Here is a 17858-nt window from a genome sequence, read left to right as displayed (position 1 = left end):
ATAAATTTACAATTGTCTAAGTATACTCTTAATTTTTCTAAGGTATTTGTTAAGTGTTTACTATGTTCATTCAATTCAATCATATTTATTGAGCATTTACTGTGTGCAGAGCGCTTGGGAAGTACTTGGAGAAGCAGCGTGGGTCAGTGGTAAGAGCCCGGACTCTGGAGTCAGAGGTCATGGGTTCAAATCCTGACTCCGGCAATTGTCAGCTGTGTGATTTTAGGCAAGTCACTTCACTTCTCTGTGCCTCAGTTACCTCATCTGTAAAGTGGGGATGAAGACCATGAGCCCCCCATGGGACAACCTTATCACCCTGTAACCTTGCCAGGGCTTAGAATAGTGCTTTGCACATAGTAAATGCTTAATAAAATGCCATTATTATTATTATTATTATTATTATTATTATTTATTACTAGGTTCCAGGGACTGTTCTAAGCAGGTACTGTTCTAAGTGCTGGGGTAGATATAAGCTAATCAGGGTGGACACTGTTCATGTCCCATGAGGGGTTCACAGTTTTCATCCCCATTTTACAGATGAGGTAAATGAGGTGCACAGAGAAGTGAACTGACTTGCCCAAGATCACACAGCAAAGTGGAGAAGCGGGAATTAGAACCCAGGTCCCTCTGATTCCCAGGCCCATGCTCTAGCTATCCGGCCACACTGCTTCTCTAATTTGTCTTTTTAACATATCCTCAAACTTATTTCACTAATGAACTATTTCACATCCATTTCTGAAATAAAATTAATTTTCATTTTTAAGAAAACTAAACACGAATTACCAATGAGATAAAGAGAAATGTCAAGAAGCAATGGAATCAAGAAACAAAGGGGAGGAAAAATAATATTTCCTCCCCACAACCATAAGAAAGGTGAGGTTTTGATAAATACAAATCCTCTTTTAATATGTTCCTGTATGTAAGATTTAAACATATTTACTTTTCTAAGCACAAGGCTTTGAGTTTTGCATTCACTTAAAATTGGCATTGATGAAAATAAGCAAAACTAAATAAGCAATAAGCAAAACTAAAATTTATTCATTCATTCAATGGTATTTATTGAGCACCTAGTGTGCAAAGCACTGTACTAAGCTCTTGGGAAAGTACACTACAACAATAAACAGTAACATTCCCTGCCCACAACGAGCTCACAGTCTAGAATGGGGGAGACACACATCAATACAAAGAAATAAAATTACAGATACAGCGTGGCTCAGTGGAAAGAGCATGAGCTTGGGAGTCAGAGGTCATGGGTTCAAATTCCGCTCCACCACATGTCAGCTGTGTGACTTTGGGCAAGTCACTTAACTTCTCTGTGCCTCAGTTACCCCATCTGTAAAATGGGGATTAAAACTGTGAGCCCCTTGTGGGACAGCCTGATCACCTTGTAATCTCCCCAGCACTTAGAACAGTGCTTTGCACATAATAAGCGCTTAACAAATACCATCATTATTATTACTATACATAAGTGCATCTGTTCCTACTCATGTCACCTTTCTTATTAATTACTTCCATTTTGTCAGGAAAGCATTGTGCCAAACTAGGCTGCACAATTCATGCAATTTACCGTGTAATTACATTTCAATTTCACAAATAAAGTAAAATGATTTGAAACTATTATTTTCATTTAACTGTCATATTCTTCTCCATTGCTTCATTTTCTTTTTCCTCCTAACTGTAAATCATCAGTCGTATTTATTGAGCGCTTACTATGTGCAGAGCACTGTACTAAGCGCTTGGGAAGTACAAATTGGCAACATATAGAGACAGTCCCTACCCAACATTGGGCTCACAGTCTAAAAGACATTGGGCTCACAGTCTAAAATATTGAATCTGTCTCTCCTGCTAGAGTGTAAAATCCTTGATGACAAGGACTGCAACTTTTACCTCAGTTGAAATCTCCCTAAGGCTTTCCCCCGTTGAAGGTAAATTCCTTGCGGTCAGTCAGGAATCCTGTCAATTACCCTGAACTCCTCAAAGCAGTTGCTACATGGCCTCTCGCCAGTGGGCACTCAATAAATGCTACGACTACTACCACTAGATAGAACGTTAATAAATACTATGGATTGTGTAGGATGGTAAATTGCTAATAATCATCATCATCATCATCAATCGTATTTATTGAGTGCTTACTATGTGCAGAGCACTGTACTAAGCGCTTGGGAAGTACAAATTGGCAACATCTAGAGACAGGCCCTACCCAACAGTGGGCTCACAGTCTAGAAGGGGGAGACAGAGAACAAAACCAAACATACTAACAAAATAAAATAAATAGAATAGATATGTACAAATAAATTAAATAAATAGAGTAAAAAAAATATGTACAAACATATATACATATATACAGGTGCTGTGGGGAAGGGAGGGAGGTAAGATGGGGGGATGGAGAGGGGGACGAGGAGGAGAGGAAGGAAGGGGCTCAGTCTGGGAAGGCCTCCTGGAGGAGGTGAGCTCTCAGCAGGGCCTTGAATAATAATAATTGTGTTATATGCCAGGCACCACACTAAGCACTGGGGTAGATTCGAGCAAATCGAGTTGGACACAGTCCCTGTCCCACATGGGACTCACAGTCTCAATCCTCATTTGACAGATGCGGTAACTGACGCCCAGAGAAGTGAAGTGACTTGTCCAAGGTCACACAGCAGACAAGTAGCAGAGCCGGAATTAGAACCCCACAATCTTCCGACTCCCAGCCCGTGCTCTATCTACTAGGCCATGCTGCTTCCATGTGTAAAGAGAAATAAAAAAGGGGGAGAGAGGAAGGTTACATGCACCGAGGCTGCTAAATTCACTCCTGTTCTCACTTGGGACTACCAACTGTGGAAAACCAACCAAGGGTGGCTCGATTTTGGCCATATTTGGGCTAGTTTTCTAGTGAGCGGCCTTGCCCTCTTAAGACAGGCTCCCATGCACTCTGACTTTCCAATAAAGTTCAAGCTTAATTTTCCTGCTCTTCTTTAGAACAGGAACCAAAGTGCACTTCTTTCTTGACAGAGATTGAGGGTATTCCATAAACAAGTGAGGTAAGATAATTGCCTTCTATTGAAATGTAATACTTCTGTTTTGATAATGTCACACACCAAGTGGCCACTGCACAAATCATAACGGCTTGGGTAAACCTTAAATGGGGGGCTCGGCTTTTATTCTGTCATTAGATAAGCCCATAATTTAAGCGTGACCTCTGATGTTTGAAAGTATGAGGCCTTTAACGAACCAGATTTATGCATTTGATTAGAATATTTTTAGGTTTGTGGAAATGTTTTAGTTAGAAACTGAGGCCTTGTGAATATTATAACTCATTCTTTTTTGGGTTCTGCGTAAATAACACAATACACACTTCAGAAAAGGTGGAACTGCTGAAAGTGCTCTGCACACAGGAAGCGCTCAATAAATACGATTGAATGAATGAATGAATAATTTATGCATTTATTTTATTCGTACATAATCTATTTATTTTATTTTGTTGATCTGTTTTGTTTTGTTGTCTGTCTCCCCCTTCTTGACTGTGAATCCGCTGTTGGGTGGGGACCGTCTCTATATGTTGCCAACTTGGACTTTCCAAGTGCTTAGTACAGTGCTCTGCACACAGTAAGCGCTCAATAAATACGATTGAATGAATGAATGCTGAAAAGGAACGATGATATAATTCGTAACCAGGAGTATAATCCTATTTAGATTCAAGAGTAGTGTTTAAAACTAAAATAATTTATATTTGGAGCAGAAGACATTTGAAAATACACAGGAACATTTGCTTTTTATTTACTGAAAGTATTGTGCCCTTATATTTCAAAAAAGCAAACGGGTTCATTTATCTATAAAGTTACTACTCCACTACCATATTTTAGTGCTTCCTGCATGTACTGAAAATATTTTAAAATAAAAGAGTCTTGAGAAAATTAATAAAAAGGGTAAACAAGCAAAAAATCAGGCGTCTATCTGAATAGCAATAACAAGTTTGTATTTTATTTCCCCAAATCTGTTCATTTTTAAATGGTGTTCTCCCTTGTAACTTTTTTTTCCAAAATCAGGAGTTTTGCTTTTTTTTTTCAGTATTTTCTTAGGTGAACAGTCAATGTACTAGAACTCGAACTGAAACAGATTCATGCTTTAATTTCAACATGGATTATTAGCTCATTAAAGGGAAACTCGCTGGCCCAGATTTTTTCAGGAATTACATCTAGAACTACTCTACTGTGGAAGTTGTTCGATCACTCGTCCTATCTCGATCGCATCAGCCTCCTTGCTGACCTCCCAACTTTCCTATCTCTCCCCACTTCAGTCCATACTTCACTCTGCTGCCCAGATCATTTTTCTACCAAAACATTGTGGACACCTCACCTCAAAATACTCCAGTGGTTGCCCATCCACCTCTGTACCACACAAAAACTCCTCACTATCGGCTTCAAAGCACTCAATCACCTTTCCCCTCCTACCTCTCCTAGCTACTCTCCTACTACAATCCAGTGCACACACTTTACTTCTTGAATGCTAACCTTCTCACTGTTCCTCAATCTCGTCTAAATAATAATAATAATAATAATAATGGCATTTATTAAGCGCTTACTATGTGCAAAGCACTGTTCTAAGCGCTGGGGGATACAAGATGATGATGATGGCATTTGTTAAGTGCTTACTATGTGCAAAGCACTGTTCTAAGCGCTGGGGGATACAAGATGATGATGATGGCATTTGTTAAGTGCTTACTATGTGCAAAGCACTGTTCTAAGCGCTCGGGGGATACAAGATGATGATGATGATGGCATTTGTTAAGCGCTTACTATGTGCAAAGCACTGTTCTAATCAATCAATCAATCAATCAATCGTATTTATTGAGCGCTTACTATGTGCAGAGCACTGTACTAAGCGCTTGGGAAGTACAAATTGGCATCACATAGAGACAGTCCCTACCCAACAGTGGGCTCACAGTCTAAAAGGGGGAGACAGAGAACAGAACCAAACATACCAACAAAATAAAATAAGTAGGATAGAAATGTACAAGTAAAATAAATAAATAAATAAATAAATAGAGTAATAAATATGTACAACCATATATACATATATACAGGTGCTGTGGGGAAGGGAAGGAGGTAAGACGGGGGGATGGAGAGGGGGACGAGGGGGAGAGGAAAGAAGGGGCTCAGTCTGGAAAGGCCTCCTGGAGGAGGTGAGCTCTCAGCAGGGCCTTGAAGGGAGGAAGAGAGCTAGCTTGGCGGATGGGCAGAGGGAGGGCATTCCAGGCCCGGGGGATGACGTGGGCCGGGGGTCGATGGCGGGACAGGCGAGAGCGAGGTACAGTGAGGAGATTAGTGGTGGAGGAGCGGAGGGTGCGGGCTGGGCAGTAGAAGGAGAGAAGGGAGGGGAGGTAGAAGGGGGCGAGGTGATGGAGAGCCTTGAAGCCCAGGGTGAGGAGTTTCTGCCTGATGCGCAGATTGATCGGTAGCCATTGGAGGTTTTTGAGGAGGGGAGTAATATGTCCAGAGCGTTTCTGGACAAAGATAATCTGGGCAGCAGCATGAAGTATGGATTGAAGTGGAGAGAGACACGAGGATGGGAGATCAGAGAGAAGGCTAGTGCAGTAGTCCAGACGGGATAGGATGAGAGCTTGAATGAGTAGGGTAGCAGTTTGGATGGAGAGGAAAGGGCGGATCTTGGCAATGTTGCGGAGCTGAGACCGGCAGGTTTTGGTGACGGCTTGGATGTGAGGGGTGAATGAGAGAGCGGAGTCGAGGATGACACCAAGGTTGCGGGCTTGTGAGACGGGAAGGATGGTAGTGCCGTCAACAGAGATGGGAAAGTCAGGGAGAGGACAAGGTTTGGGAGGGAAGACAAGGAGCTCAGTCTTCGACATGTTGAGCTTTAGGTGGCGGGCGGACATCCAGATGGAGATGTCCTGAAGGCAGGAGGAGATGCGAGCCTGGAGGGAGGGGGAGAGAGCAGGGGCAGAGATGTAGATCTGGGTGTCATCAGCGTAGAGATGATAGTTGAAGCCGTGGGAGCGAATGAGGTCACCAAGGGAGTGAGTGTATATTGAGAACAGAAGGGGACCAAGCACTGAACCTTGGGGAACCCCCACAGTAAGAGGATGGGAGGGGGAGGAGGAGCCTGCAAAAGAGACTGAGAAAGAACGACCGGAGAGATAAGAGGAGAACCAGGAGAGGACGGAGTCTGTGAAGCCAAGGTCAGATAACGTGTGGAGGAGAAGGGGGTGGTCCACAGTGTCAAAGGCAGCTGAGAGGTCGAGGAGGATTAGGACAGAGTATGAGCCGTTGGATTTGGCAAGCAGGAGGTCATTGGTGACCTTTGAGAGCGCAGTTTCCGTGGAATGAAGGGGACGGAAGCCAGACTGGAGGGGGTCGAGGAGAGAGTTGTTGTTGAGGAATTCTAGGCAGCGCGTGTAGACAACTCGTTCTAAGCGCTGGGGGGATACAAGATGATGATGATGATGATGGCATTTGTTAAGTGCTTACTATGTGCAAAGCACTGTACTAAGCGCTGGGGAGGATACAAGGTGATCAGATTGTTCCATGTGGGGCTCACGGTCTTCATCCCCATTTTCCAGATGAGGTAACAGAGGCACAGAGAAGTTAAGTGACTTAACCATGATCAGGTTGTCCCACAAGGGGCTCACAGTCAATCCCTATTTTACAGATGAGGGAATTGAGGCACAGAGAAGTGAATTGACTTGCCCAAAGTCACACAGCTGACAGTTGGCAGAGCCGAGATTTGAACCCATGACCCATTGGGCTCTTTTCCACTGAGCCACGCTGCTTCTCCAAATGGTCACCAACACCTCACCCACATCCTTCCTCTGGCCTGGAACGCCCTTCCTCCTCAAATCTGACGGACAATTACTCTCCCCACCTTCAAAGCCTCACTGAAGGCACATCTCCTCCAAGAGGCCTTCCTTTCCTCATTTCCCACTCCCCTCTGCGTCCCCCTGACTTGCTCCCCTTGTTCACCCCCTTCCCAGCCCCACAGCACTTATGCACATATCTGTAATTAATTTATTTAGACTAATGTCTGCCTCCCCTCCTCTAGACCGTAAGCATGTTGTGGGCAGGGAATGTGTTTATTGTTGTATTGTACTCTCCCAAACACTCTGTACAGTGCTGTGCATGCAGTAAGCACTCAAATATGAAAGAATGAATAAATGATGCATGTTATATATCATAATCTGTTTTATCCATGTAATTTGGGAGCCATTAAATTTATCAATATTGTATTGGCTCATCTCGTGGTGTTTTTATTGTACTCTGCCCTGTGCACTCAAGTGTACTGTTTCCCATATTGTTCTTCCTCCTTTCTCTCCCCTTTTTCTTTCATCTCCACCTCATTTTAAACACTACTTTTTTAGGCCCCACCCCATCCCAATTCGAGCCCTGCACCTTAGCCACGGAAAACAGTTGAATGTTTCCTTCCGTTCAGTGTTTGGGGCATATAATAATTATTATTATCATATTTGTTAAGTGCTTCCTATGTGCCAGGCACTGTACTAAGCACTGGGGTGGACAAAAGCAAATTGAGTCGGTCACTGAGGACACTGAGGTTGAAATATGGCACTTATGTTGGCATTAGTAGCTACATACATGGGTGGGTTTCCAAAGCCCAATAGGTACACTCTTCTAAGTTAAGTGGCAAGTTATCAGAGTTCAACGAAAATACCACAAGATGAGCCCATGAAATATTGATAAATTAAATGACTCCCAAATTCATCAATCACTCACCGTTTGGAATTTCAAACAGTGAAGAAGAATAATGTTCAAAAACAATGTGTAGGGCTTTCACTCCCAGACTGCCGAGTTAAGTAAATTCTTTTCACCTGGGCTTTTTTATATGAACATTGTCCCACAGTCATAGGAGCTAGCTTTTAACTTATTGTCTGAAACTGGTCTAGTGGATAGAGCACAGGCCTGTGAGTCAGAAGGTCATGGGCTCTAATCCCAACTCTGCCACACGTCAGCTGTGTGACCTTGGGCAAGTCACTTAACTTCTCTGTGCCTCAGTTTCCTTATCTGAAAAAGGGGATTAAGACTGTGAGCCCTATGCAGGACAGTCAGGACTGTGTCCAATCAGACTAGGTGGTATCTACCCTGGTGCTTAATAAAGTGCCTGGCACATGGTAAGTGCTTAACAAATACCATTTAAAAAAAAAAAAACTTTTCCACTTCATATTTTTACAACTCAAGATAAAAGTTGGGCAATCAGGAGTTGATTGTACCTCCCAGTAAAATACTCTTTCTTTTTTCTCCCTTTGGAAAACCCTTTTTTTCCAAAGCATTATTTTGGTTTGTTTTATTTTTTATGCTGCATTAGGCTTGTTATGGAAGAAAATTTTGAAGAAGAGTTAGAGTGAGGTGAGTGGAAGGCCAAGGCTCTGAGCACGGCCTGGGAGACAGAAGGTCATGAGTTCTAATCCCAGCTCTGCCGCTTGTCTCCTGTGTAACCCTGGGCAAGTCACTTTATTTCTCTGGGCCTCATCCATAAAATGGAGATTGAGACTGTGAGGCTTATATGGGACAGGGACTGTGACCAACTCAATTTGCTTTTGTCCACCCCAGTGCTTAGTACAGTGCCTGGCACATAGGAAGCACTTAACAAATATCATAATAATTATTATTATATGCCCCAAACACTGAACAGAAGGAAACATTCAACTGTTTTCCATGGCTAAGGTGCGGGGCTCGAGTTGGGATGGGGTGGGGCCTAAAAAAGTAGTGTTTAAAATGAGGTGGAGATGAAAGAAAAAGGGGAGAGAAAGCAGGGAGAACAATATGGGAAACAGTACACTTGAGTGCACAGGGCAGAGTACAATAAAAACACCACGAGATGAGCCAATGAAATATTGATAAATTAAATGGCTCCCAAATTCATGTATCACTCACTTTTTGGAACTTCTAACAGTGATGAATAATAATGTTTGAGAGCAATGTGTAGGTCTTTCCCTCCTTGACTGCCAGTTAAGTAAACTTTTTCCACTTGGGCTTTGTGTACTGTGAATATCATCCCTCCCTCAGCCCCACAGCCCTTATGTATATACCCTTAATTTTAATTTAATGTCTGTCTCCCCCTCTAGAGTTCCCCAATTAAGCCCTCTTTTCCTGACTCCCTCTCTTTTCCAATAATCAACAATAATAATTGTGGTATTTGTTTAGTGCTTACTATGTGTCAAGCACCGTTCTAAATGTTGGGGAAGCTACAAGATGATCAGGTCAGACAAAGGCCCCTAAGCAGCATGGCTAGAGAAGCAACATGGCTCAGTGGAAAGAGCCTGGGCTTGGGAGTCAGAGGTCATGAGTTCTAATCCCGCCTCCGCCACTTGTCAGCTGTGTGACTTTGGGCAAGTCACTTAATCTCTCTGTGCCTCAGTTCCCTGATCTGTAAAATGAAGATTAAGACTGTGAGCCCACCGTGGGACAACCTGATCTCCTTGTAACCTCCCCAGCGCTTTGCAAATAGTAAGTGCTTAATAAATGCCATTATTATTATTATTGTTATTCTAAGTAGGAGGAAGAACAGGCAGTGAATCCCTGTTTTACAGATAAGGTAACTGAGGCACAGAAAAGTACAGTGACTTGACCAAGCTCACACAGCAGGCACATGGCAGAGCCGGGATTAGAACCCAGGTCCCCTGACTGGTTCACCTATGCACTTGGATCTGTACCTTTGGAGCATTTGGTATTAACCCACCCTGAGTCCCACAGCACTTATGTACATATCCATAATTTATTTATATTGATGTCTGTCTTCCCCGCTAAGCTGCTAGCTTCTTTTTTTAAATGGTATTTGCTAAGCGCTTACTATGTGCCGGCCACTGTACTAAGAGTTGGGGCAGAAAAAAGGGAATCAGGTTGGACATTGCCCATGTCCCACACGGGGCTCACGATCTTAATCTCCATTTTACAGATGAGGGAACTGAGGCACAGAGACGTCGTGCCTTGCCCAAGATCACACAGCAGACGAGTGGCAGAGCTGGGATTAGAACCAAGTTTCTTCTAACACCCAGGCCCTTTCTCTATCCACTAGGCCACACTGCTTCTCCTTGCCATCAGGGAACGTGTCTGCCAACTCTGTGGTGCTGTACACTCCTAAGCTTTTAGTACAGTGCTCTGCACACAGTAAGCGCTCAAAAAATTCCACTGATTGATCGACAGGGCGAAGAAGATAGGAAAGGAAGATTGAGGGGGAAGGAAGGGAAGAAGGGAGGGGATTTCCTACTTCCCCAGGCTGCTGTTCACCTCCACCACAGGCACTGCACCAGCAGGGAGAAGCAGAAGAGAGCAGCATGGGTGGATGAGCGCTTAGTACAGTGCTCTGCACATAGAAAGCGCTCAATAAATACGATTGATGATGATGATGACAATCACAATTGTCCAGCAATGCCAAAACCTGTCCTCCCAGCTGAAACTCCTGCTTCAAACACAGCTGGAAATATTCAATCCAGCCCTCCTAGAAACTCCCATTTGCAGCCTGAAGGCACTGTCACCACGCTCACCACGCTCTGGAGGGATTCCCGTCCTGCCACCCTGGCCAAAAACTGGCCTCTTAATGTCTTAGACCGGGTGGCTGGTGGAGCAGAACTCTCAAAATAATAATTGTGGAATTTGTTAAGCGCTTACTGTGTGCCAGGCACTGTACTAAAAGCTGGGATGGATACAAGAGAAGCAGCATGGCTCAGTGGAAAGAGCACAGGCTTTGGAGTCAGAGGTCATGGGTTTAAATCCCAGCTCCCCACTTGTCAGCTGCGTGACTTTGGGCAAGTCACTTAACTTCTCTGGGCCTCAGTGACCTCATCTGTAAAATGGGGATTAAGACTGTGAGCCCCCGGTGGGACAACCTGATCACTTTGAACAGTGCTTAGAACAGTGCTTTGCACATAGTAAATGCTCAATAAATGCCATTATTGTTATTATTATTATTACTATTACAAGTAAATTGGGGTGGAAACAGTACCCGTCCCCCATGGGGCTCACAGTCTCCATCCCCATTTTACAGATGAGGTCACTGAGGCCCAGGGAAATGAGATGACTTGCCCAAGGTCACAAAGCATACATGTGCGGGAGGTACTATAGGAAACTGTGGCCTAATGGAAAGAGCACAGGCCTGGGACCCAGAGGACCTGTGTTCTAATCCCCCTAGACTGTGAGCTCATTTTTGCACACAGTGAGCACTCAATAAAATATGACTGAATGAACGAATCCCTGGTCTGCGATCTTGGGCAAGTCACTTAATTTCTCTGTACCTCAGTTTCCTCAACCGCAAAATAGGGATTCAATGTCTGTTCTCTCTCCCCCTTAGACTGCGAGCCCCATGTGGGACAGGGACTGCATTGGCCTTGTTAACTTGGATCTACCCTAGTACATAGAACAGTGCTTGAGACACACTAAGCTGTTAACAAGAACTATTAAAAATACAAAATAAGTCTGGACACTGTAACTATGGCCCCCTTTGTTTTCCACAACAAAACCAATACCAAAGAAAATCAATCAATTCCCCTGAATTTTACTTACAAATTCTTCTTCTGTTATATCTGGAGGATCTGAAATAAAATAAAATATTGAATGTTGTCACAATCCAAATCCTTTATCTTGAAGATACTGGTTGATTCTAGACTGTGAGACCGTTGTTGGGTAGGGACCATCTCTAAACGTTGCCAACTTGTACTTCCCAAGCGCTTAGTACAGTGCTCTGCACACAGTAAGCGCTCAATAAATACAATTGAATGAATGAATTACTATTCCACGTATTCAGGCCGCACAAGAAAATGAGCTTCGGAAAGAGGAGATGCAGCACAGCCTAATAGAACATGGGCCTGGGCGTCAGAAAGAACTGGGTTCTAATCCTGCCTCCTCCACTTGTCTGCCGTGTGACCCGGGGCAAGTCTCTACTTCTCTGTGCCTCATTTGTCTCAACTGTAAAGGGAGATTAAGACCATGAGCCCCATGTGGGACAAGGATCGTGTCCAACCTGACTGGCTTGTATCTGCCCCAGTGCTTAGAACAGTGCCTGGGACGTAGTAAGCACTTTACAGATACCATAAAAATAAAATTTAAAAATCAAGGTTTTGTCACGAAGACACCAGGTGCCTTCACAAGTCATCCAGCCACAGCCAATCGTACTTATTGAGCGCTCACAGTGTGCAGAGCACCTTACAAGGGTTGGCAGGCACATTCATTCCCTCGCCCCCCCTCTTCATCCCCCCCATCTTACCTCCTTCCCTTCCCCACAGCACCTGTATATATGTATATATGTTTGTACATATTTATTACTCTATTTATTTATTTATTTATTTTACGTGTACATATCTATTCTATTTATTTTATTTTGTTAATATGTTTGGTTGTGTTCTCTGTCTCCCCCTTCTAGACTGTGAACCCACTGTTGGGTAGGGACTGTCTCTATATGTTGCCAAGTTGTACTTCCCAAGCACTTAGTACAGTGCTCTGCATACAGTAAGCACTCAATAAATATGATTGATTGATTCATTCATTCAATCGTATTTATTGAGTGCTTACTGTGTGCAGAGCACTGTACTAAGCGCTTGGGAAGTACAAGTTGGCAACATATAGAGATGATCCCTACCCAACAACAGTCTAGAGGGGGGAGACAGACAACAAAAAATCTGGACAGGTGTCAAGTCATCAGAATAAATAGAAATAAAGCGAGAAGCACATCATTAACAAAATAGAATAGTAAATATGTACAAGTAAAATAAATAGAGTAATAAATTTGTACAAACATCTATACAGGTGCTGTGGGGAGGGGAAGGAGGGAGGGTGGGGGGGGAAGGGGAGGAGGAGAGGAAAAAGGGGGGAGAGGCAAAAAAGGAGGGAGGGAGGCAGCTGAAGCCCTCCCGCATTTCTATTTCTAGTATTCTAGCTCCTGTGCGGAGCTGGGGCTCCTCTCTGGGATTTCTGAGGCCACCCTGCACGTGATCACCCCTGAGCCCAAAATCCCAAACCGTAGCTCCTGGCAACATTGGCAACAATGATTCCTCCAGTGTGGATCAAAGAGCCGGGCTGCCAACAGCCACAGCACGGGTTCTGTTTCTGGCTCCGCACGTGTCTGTTGTGTGACCTTGGGCAAGTCACTTCTCTGGGCCTCAGTTACCTCATCTGTAAAATGGGGATAAGTGTGTGAGCCCCATGTGGGGCAGGAGCCGTGCTCAACCTGACTCACTTGTATCTGCCCCATTGCTTAAAATAGTGCTTGGTACATAGTAAGCACTTAAGTACCAATATTATTATTATTCAACACATATCACTTTACCTATCCAAACATTCAGGCACTATCACATCTACCAATATTATTATTATTCAACACATATCACTTTACCTATCCAAACATTCAGGCACTATCACATCTACATTTCCCTTCTCTTCTTCCTGACTAGTATCTGTTTCCTGATCTTAAGAGCAAGGATCATTTCTTCTAAGTCTTCCAAGCCCTTAGTATGGCATTCTACCCATAATATGCCCATAATAATAATAATGGCATTTATTAAGCGCTTACTATGTGCAAAGCACTGTTCTAAGCGCTGGGGAGGTTACAAGGTGATCAGGTTGTCCCACAGGGGGCTCACAGTCTTAATCCCCATTTTACAGATGAGGTAACTGAGGCCCAGAGAAGTGAAGTGACTTGCCCAAAGTCACACAGCTGACAATTGGTGGAGCCGGGATTTGAACCCATGACCTCTGATTCCCAAGCCCGTGCTCTTTCCACTGAGCCACGCTGCTTCTCTTAATAAGCACTATTGATTGATCGACTGCTTGACGAGGGTGGTCTTGGTTTTGGTTTACTCCCTCTTCACCTACTGTGGTCAGACTGTTCTCCTCAGGTAAAAAAAAACATCAATCAATCAATCAATCATATTTATTGAGTGCTTACTATGTGCAGAGCACTGTACTAAGCGCTTGGGAAGTACAAATTATCTGGATGTTTGTGCCTTGGAGGGGAAATGCATGTGTGGAAGACTCTGTTTCTGTCTTGTTTGGTCTTTCCACCTCTCTGTGTGTCTATGTCTGTTTCCAAGAGAGCCTGTCTGTTCTTTCTTTTCCTGGGTCTATCTACCTCCATTACCTGCTTTTCTTCCCCAATCTTTAAAAAAAAAAAAACACACAAAACTGGTATTTGTTATACCTTTACTATGTGCCAGGCACTGTATTACATGCTGCGGAAGATAGAAGGTAGTCAGGTTGGACACAGTCCATGTCCCATATGGGGCTCATGGTCTTAACCCCCATTTTACAGATGCGGTAACTAAGGCATAGAGAGGTGAAGTTACTTGCCCAAGCAGTAACTTCACACAGCAGACAAGAGGCAGAGCTGGAATCCGAAGCCAGTGAGAAGTACACCTAGGCCTGTGCCCTATCCACTACGCCATGCTGCTTGGACTCCTTCCCACCCTAATGGAAAGCCCAGAAATTAATAAAGATAAGTCTACTCATCAATTTTATTTCCTCTGATTCCACTTCATCACAGTAATTGCTCTGACAACACAGGGACTATACCTTGGAGAACTCTACATTAAGGGAAACTTGCATTATAATACTGATGCCCTTTTAGACTGTGAGCCCACTGCTGGGTAGGGACTGTCTCTATATGTTGCCAATTTGTACTTCCCAAGCGCTTAGTACAGTGCTCTGCACACAGTAAGCGCTCAATAAATGCGATTGATGATGACGATGATGCTTTTCTTCCATCGCATCACGTTCTTTCCAGTGAGATGCATGTCACTGGAAGAATGTTTCCTAAATTTCTTGAATATATTACCCAAAATGCTGAAAACATGTATTACAAGAAGAATGGAATGCAATCGTTTGCTAATTACTAAGGTATCTGTACAATTATTAGCATTTTTGAGGGTAGGGACTGTTTGCCTACTCTATTGTAGCGTACTCTCCCAAGCGCTTAGTGCAGCTTTCTGTACACAGTGAGCACTCAAATACTACTAATTGATCTGACTTTTTATGGCATTTGTTAGGTGCCTACTATGTGCCAGGCACTGTACTATGTGCTATGGAGATACAAGGTAATCACGTTGGACACAGTCCATGTCCCACATGGGGCTCACATTCTTAAACCCCATTTTACAGATGATGTAACAGAGGCACAAAGAAGTGAAGTGACTCACCTGAGGTCACACAGCAGACATAAGTATCCCATCTGTATATATGTTTGTACATATTTATTACTCTATTTCTTTATTTTACTTGTACATATCTATTCTATTTATTTTATTTTGTTAATATGTTTGGTTTTGTTCTCTGTCTCCCTCTTCTAGACTGTGAGCCCACTGTTGGATAGGGACTGTCTCTATATGTTGCCAACTTGTACTTCCCAAGCGCTTAGTACAGTGCTCTGCACACAGTAAGCACTCAATAAATACGATTGATTGATTGATTGATCTGTAAGAAGTTTGATCAGGCTCTGGGTCTGCAGAGGGGCTGCCCCTTCCTCCCTAACCACCTTTTCGGAGAAAATTCCCCCTTTATGGCAGGGGCAGGTGAAAGCTTACTTTCCCAAAATTGTGACCGTTTAGGCCAAGAACATCCCGGCCTGGAACTCCGAGTTGAGTTGCGGAATGGCTCTTCCCTCACAACAGTGATACACTTCAATTTTATCGGTGTTTTGATATTTGTTTGTTTTTTGTAGCATTTGTGAGACGCTTACTATGTGCCCGGAACTGTAGGTGAGCACTGGGGTAGATACAAGTTCATTCATTCATTCATTCAATCGTATTTATTGAGCGCTTACTGTGTGCACAGCACTGTACTAAGCACTTGGGAAGTACAAGTTGGCAACGGATAGAGACGGTCCCTACCCAACAACGGGCTCACAGTCTAGAAGGGGGAGACAGACAACAAAACAAAACATGTGGACAGGGGTCAAGTCATCAGAATAAATAGAAATAAAGCTAGATGCACATCATTAACAAAATAAATAGAATAGTTAATCCGGTAGGACACAATCCATGTCTCAGAGAACAGTAATAATAATAATGGTATTCGTTAAGTGCTTACTATGTGCCACACATAATAATAATAGACTGTGACTGTGAGCCCACTCTTTTAGACTGTGAGCCCACTGTTGGGTAGGGACTGTCTCTATATGTTGCCAACTTGTACTTCCCAAGCGCTTAGTCCAGTGCTCTACACATAGTAAGCGCTCAATAAATACGACTGATGGATTGATAATGGCACTTGTTAAGCACTTACTATGTGCCAAGCACTGTTCTAAGCTCCGCAGCACTGTTCTAAATTCTGGACCGCTGTTCTAAATTCTGGAGCGCTGTTCTAAACGCCGGAGAGAAGCGAAGAGACTTGTCTGAGGTCACACGACAGACAAGCGGTGGAGGTAAAATTAGGACCCAGTAGGTCCTGTCTCCAAGGCCCAGCTCTCTAGCCACACGAGGGTTTTAATAAAGAAAAAAAACTAGGCAAAGTGGCAGTGGTTGGGGTCTAGCTCTCTTCAAAGCCCTACTGAGAGCTCACCTCCTTTCATTCATTCAAGCGTATTTATTGAGCGCTTACTGTGTGCACAGCACTGTACTAAGCCCTTGGAAAGTACAATTTGGCAACAGATTGAGACAGTCCCTACCCAACCAGGGGCTCATAGTCTACTGGGGAAGGAGCGTGTCTCAGTGGAAAGAGCCCGGTTTTTGGAGCCAGAGGTCAGGGGTTCAAATCCCAGCTCCGCCACTTGTCAGCTGTGTGACTTTGGGAAAGTCACTTAACTCTCTGTGCCTCAGTTCCCTCATCTGTAAAATGGGGATTAAGACTGTGAGGCCCCCCGTGGGACAACATGATCACCTTGTAACCTCCCCAGTGCATAGAACAGTGCTTTGAACATAGTAAGCGTTTAATAAATGCCATTATTATTATTATTATTATTATTAGAGGGAGGAGACAGACAACAAAACAAGTGGATGCATGTCAATAACATCAAAATTATGAGCCCCCCCTTTTTCTCTGCTCCTCCTCCCCTCCCTCTTCTCACAAGACTTGTGTATATTTGTACGTATTTATTACTCTGCTTATTTTATTAATTTCATTCATTCATTCAATCATATTTATTGAGCGCCTACTGTGTGCAGAGCACTGTACTAAGCGCTTGGGAAGTCCAAGTTGGCAACATATAGAGACAGCCCCTACCCAACAGTGGGCTCACAGTCTAGAAGACTATTAATGCGGTGTATATAGCTATAATTCTATTTATTCTGATGGCATGGACGCCTGTCTGCTTGTTCTGTTTTGTTGTCTGTCTCCCCCTTCTAGGCTGTGAGCCCGTTGTTGGGTAGGAATGGTCTCTTTTGCTGTACTCTCCAAGCACTTAAGTCACTTAACTTCTCTGTGCCTCAGTTCCCTCATCTGTAAAATGGGGATTAAAACTGTGAGCCCCCCGTGGGACAACCTGATCACCTTGTAACCTCCCCAGCGCTTAGAACAGGGCTTTGCACCTAGTAAGCGCTTAACAAATGCCATCATTATTATTATTATTATTATCATCAATCGTATTTATTGAGCGCTTACTGTGTGCACTGTACTAAGTGCTTGGGAAGTACAAGTTGGCAACATAGACAGTCCCTACCCAACAGTGGGCTCACAGTCTAAAAGATTATTTATTATTAATAAATAGGAGTGAATGAATGAACAGGAGACCTGGTTGGGGATCAAAGGTGATGGGGGCGGCCTGTGTTGGGGTTTGGGCGTGCCTTGCATCAACCCCAGCGCTTAGAGCAGTGCTTGGCACATAGTAAGCGCTCAACAAATACCATCATTAGCATTAGTTTGGTACGTACCGGTGGTGAGCCGCTTCTCCTGCATGCTGGCCTGGTGGTGGTTGGCAGGGGCAGGGGAGGG

The 17858-nt window shown here is 43.8% G+C and overlaps 1 protein-coding gene across 3 annotated transcripts in view; it reads right to left on the bottom strand.

Moving 5' to 3' along the window:
• RGS22 (regulator of G protein signaling 22) overlaps positions 1-17858 on the bottom strand; it is a 142651-nt gene extending 124793 nt beyond the window's left edge. Inside the window, exons 1-2 of one of the 3 annotated variants that reach the window (XM_038745205.1) lie at positions 17798-17858; positions 11508-11536 (exon numbers count right to left, since the gene is read on the bottom strand). In XM_038745205.1, the coding sequence (XP_038601133.1) occupies positions 11508-11536; positions 17798-17822 (54 nt within the window). In that variant the 5' untranslated portion in view covers positions 17823-17858. The remainder of the gene's footprint in view (positions 1-11507; positions 11537-17797) is intronic. The other 2 variants (XM_038745204.1, XM_038745202.1) reach the window with 2 other exon arrangements.

The sequence above is a fragment of the Tachyglossus aculeatus genome, chromosome 4 (genome assembly GCF_015852505.1).
Source record: "Tachyglossus aculeatus isolate mTacAcu1 chromosome 4, mTacAcu1.pri, whole genome shotgun sequence".
In the NCBI taxonomy this organism is placed as follows: Eukaryota; Metazoa; Chordata; class Mammalia; order Monotremata; family Tachyglossidae; genus Tachyglossus; species Tachyglossus aculeatus.
The sequence above is the reverse complement of the archived record's forward strand: the minus strand, read 5'-3'. Positions and strand labels throughout refer to the sequence as shown.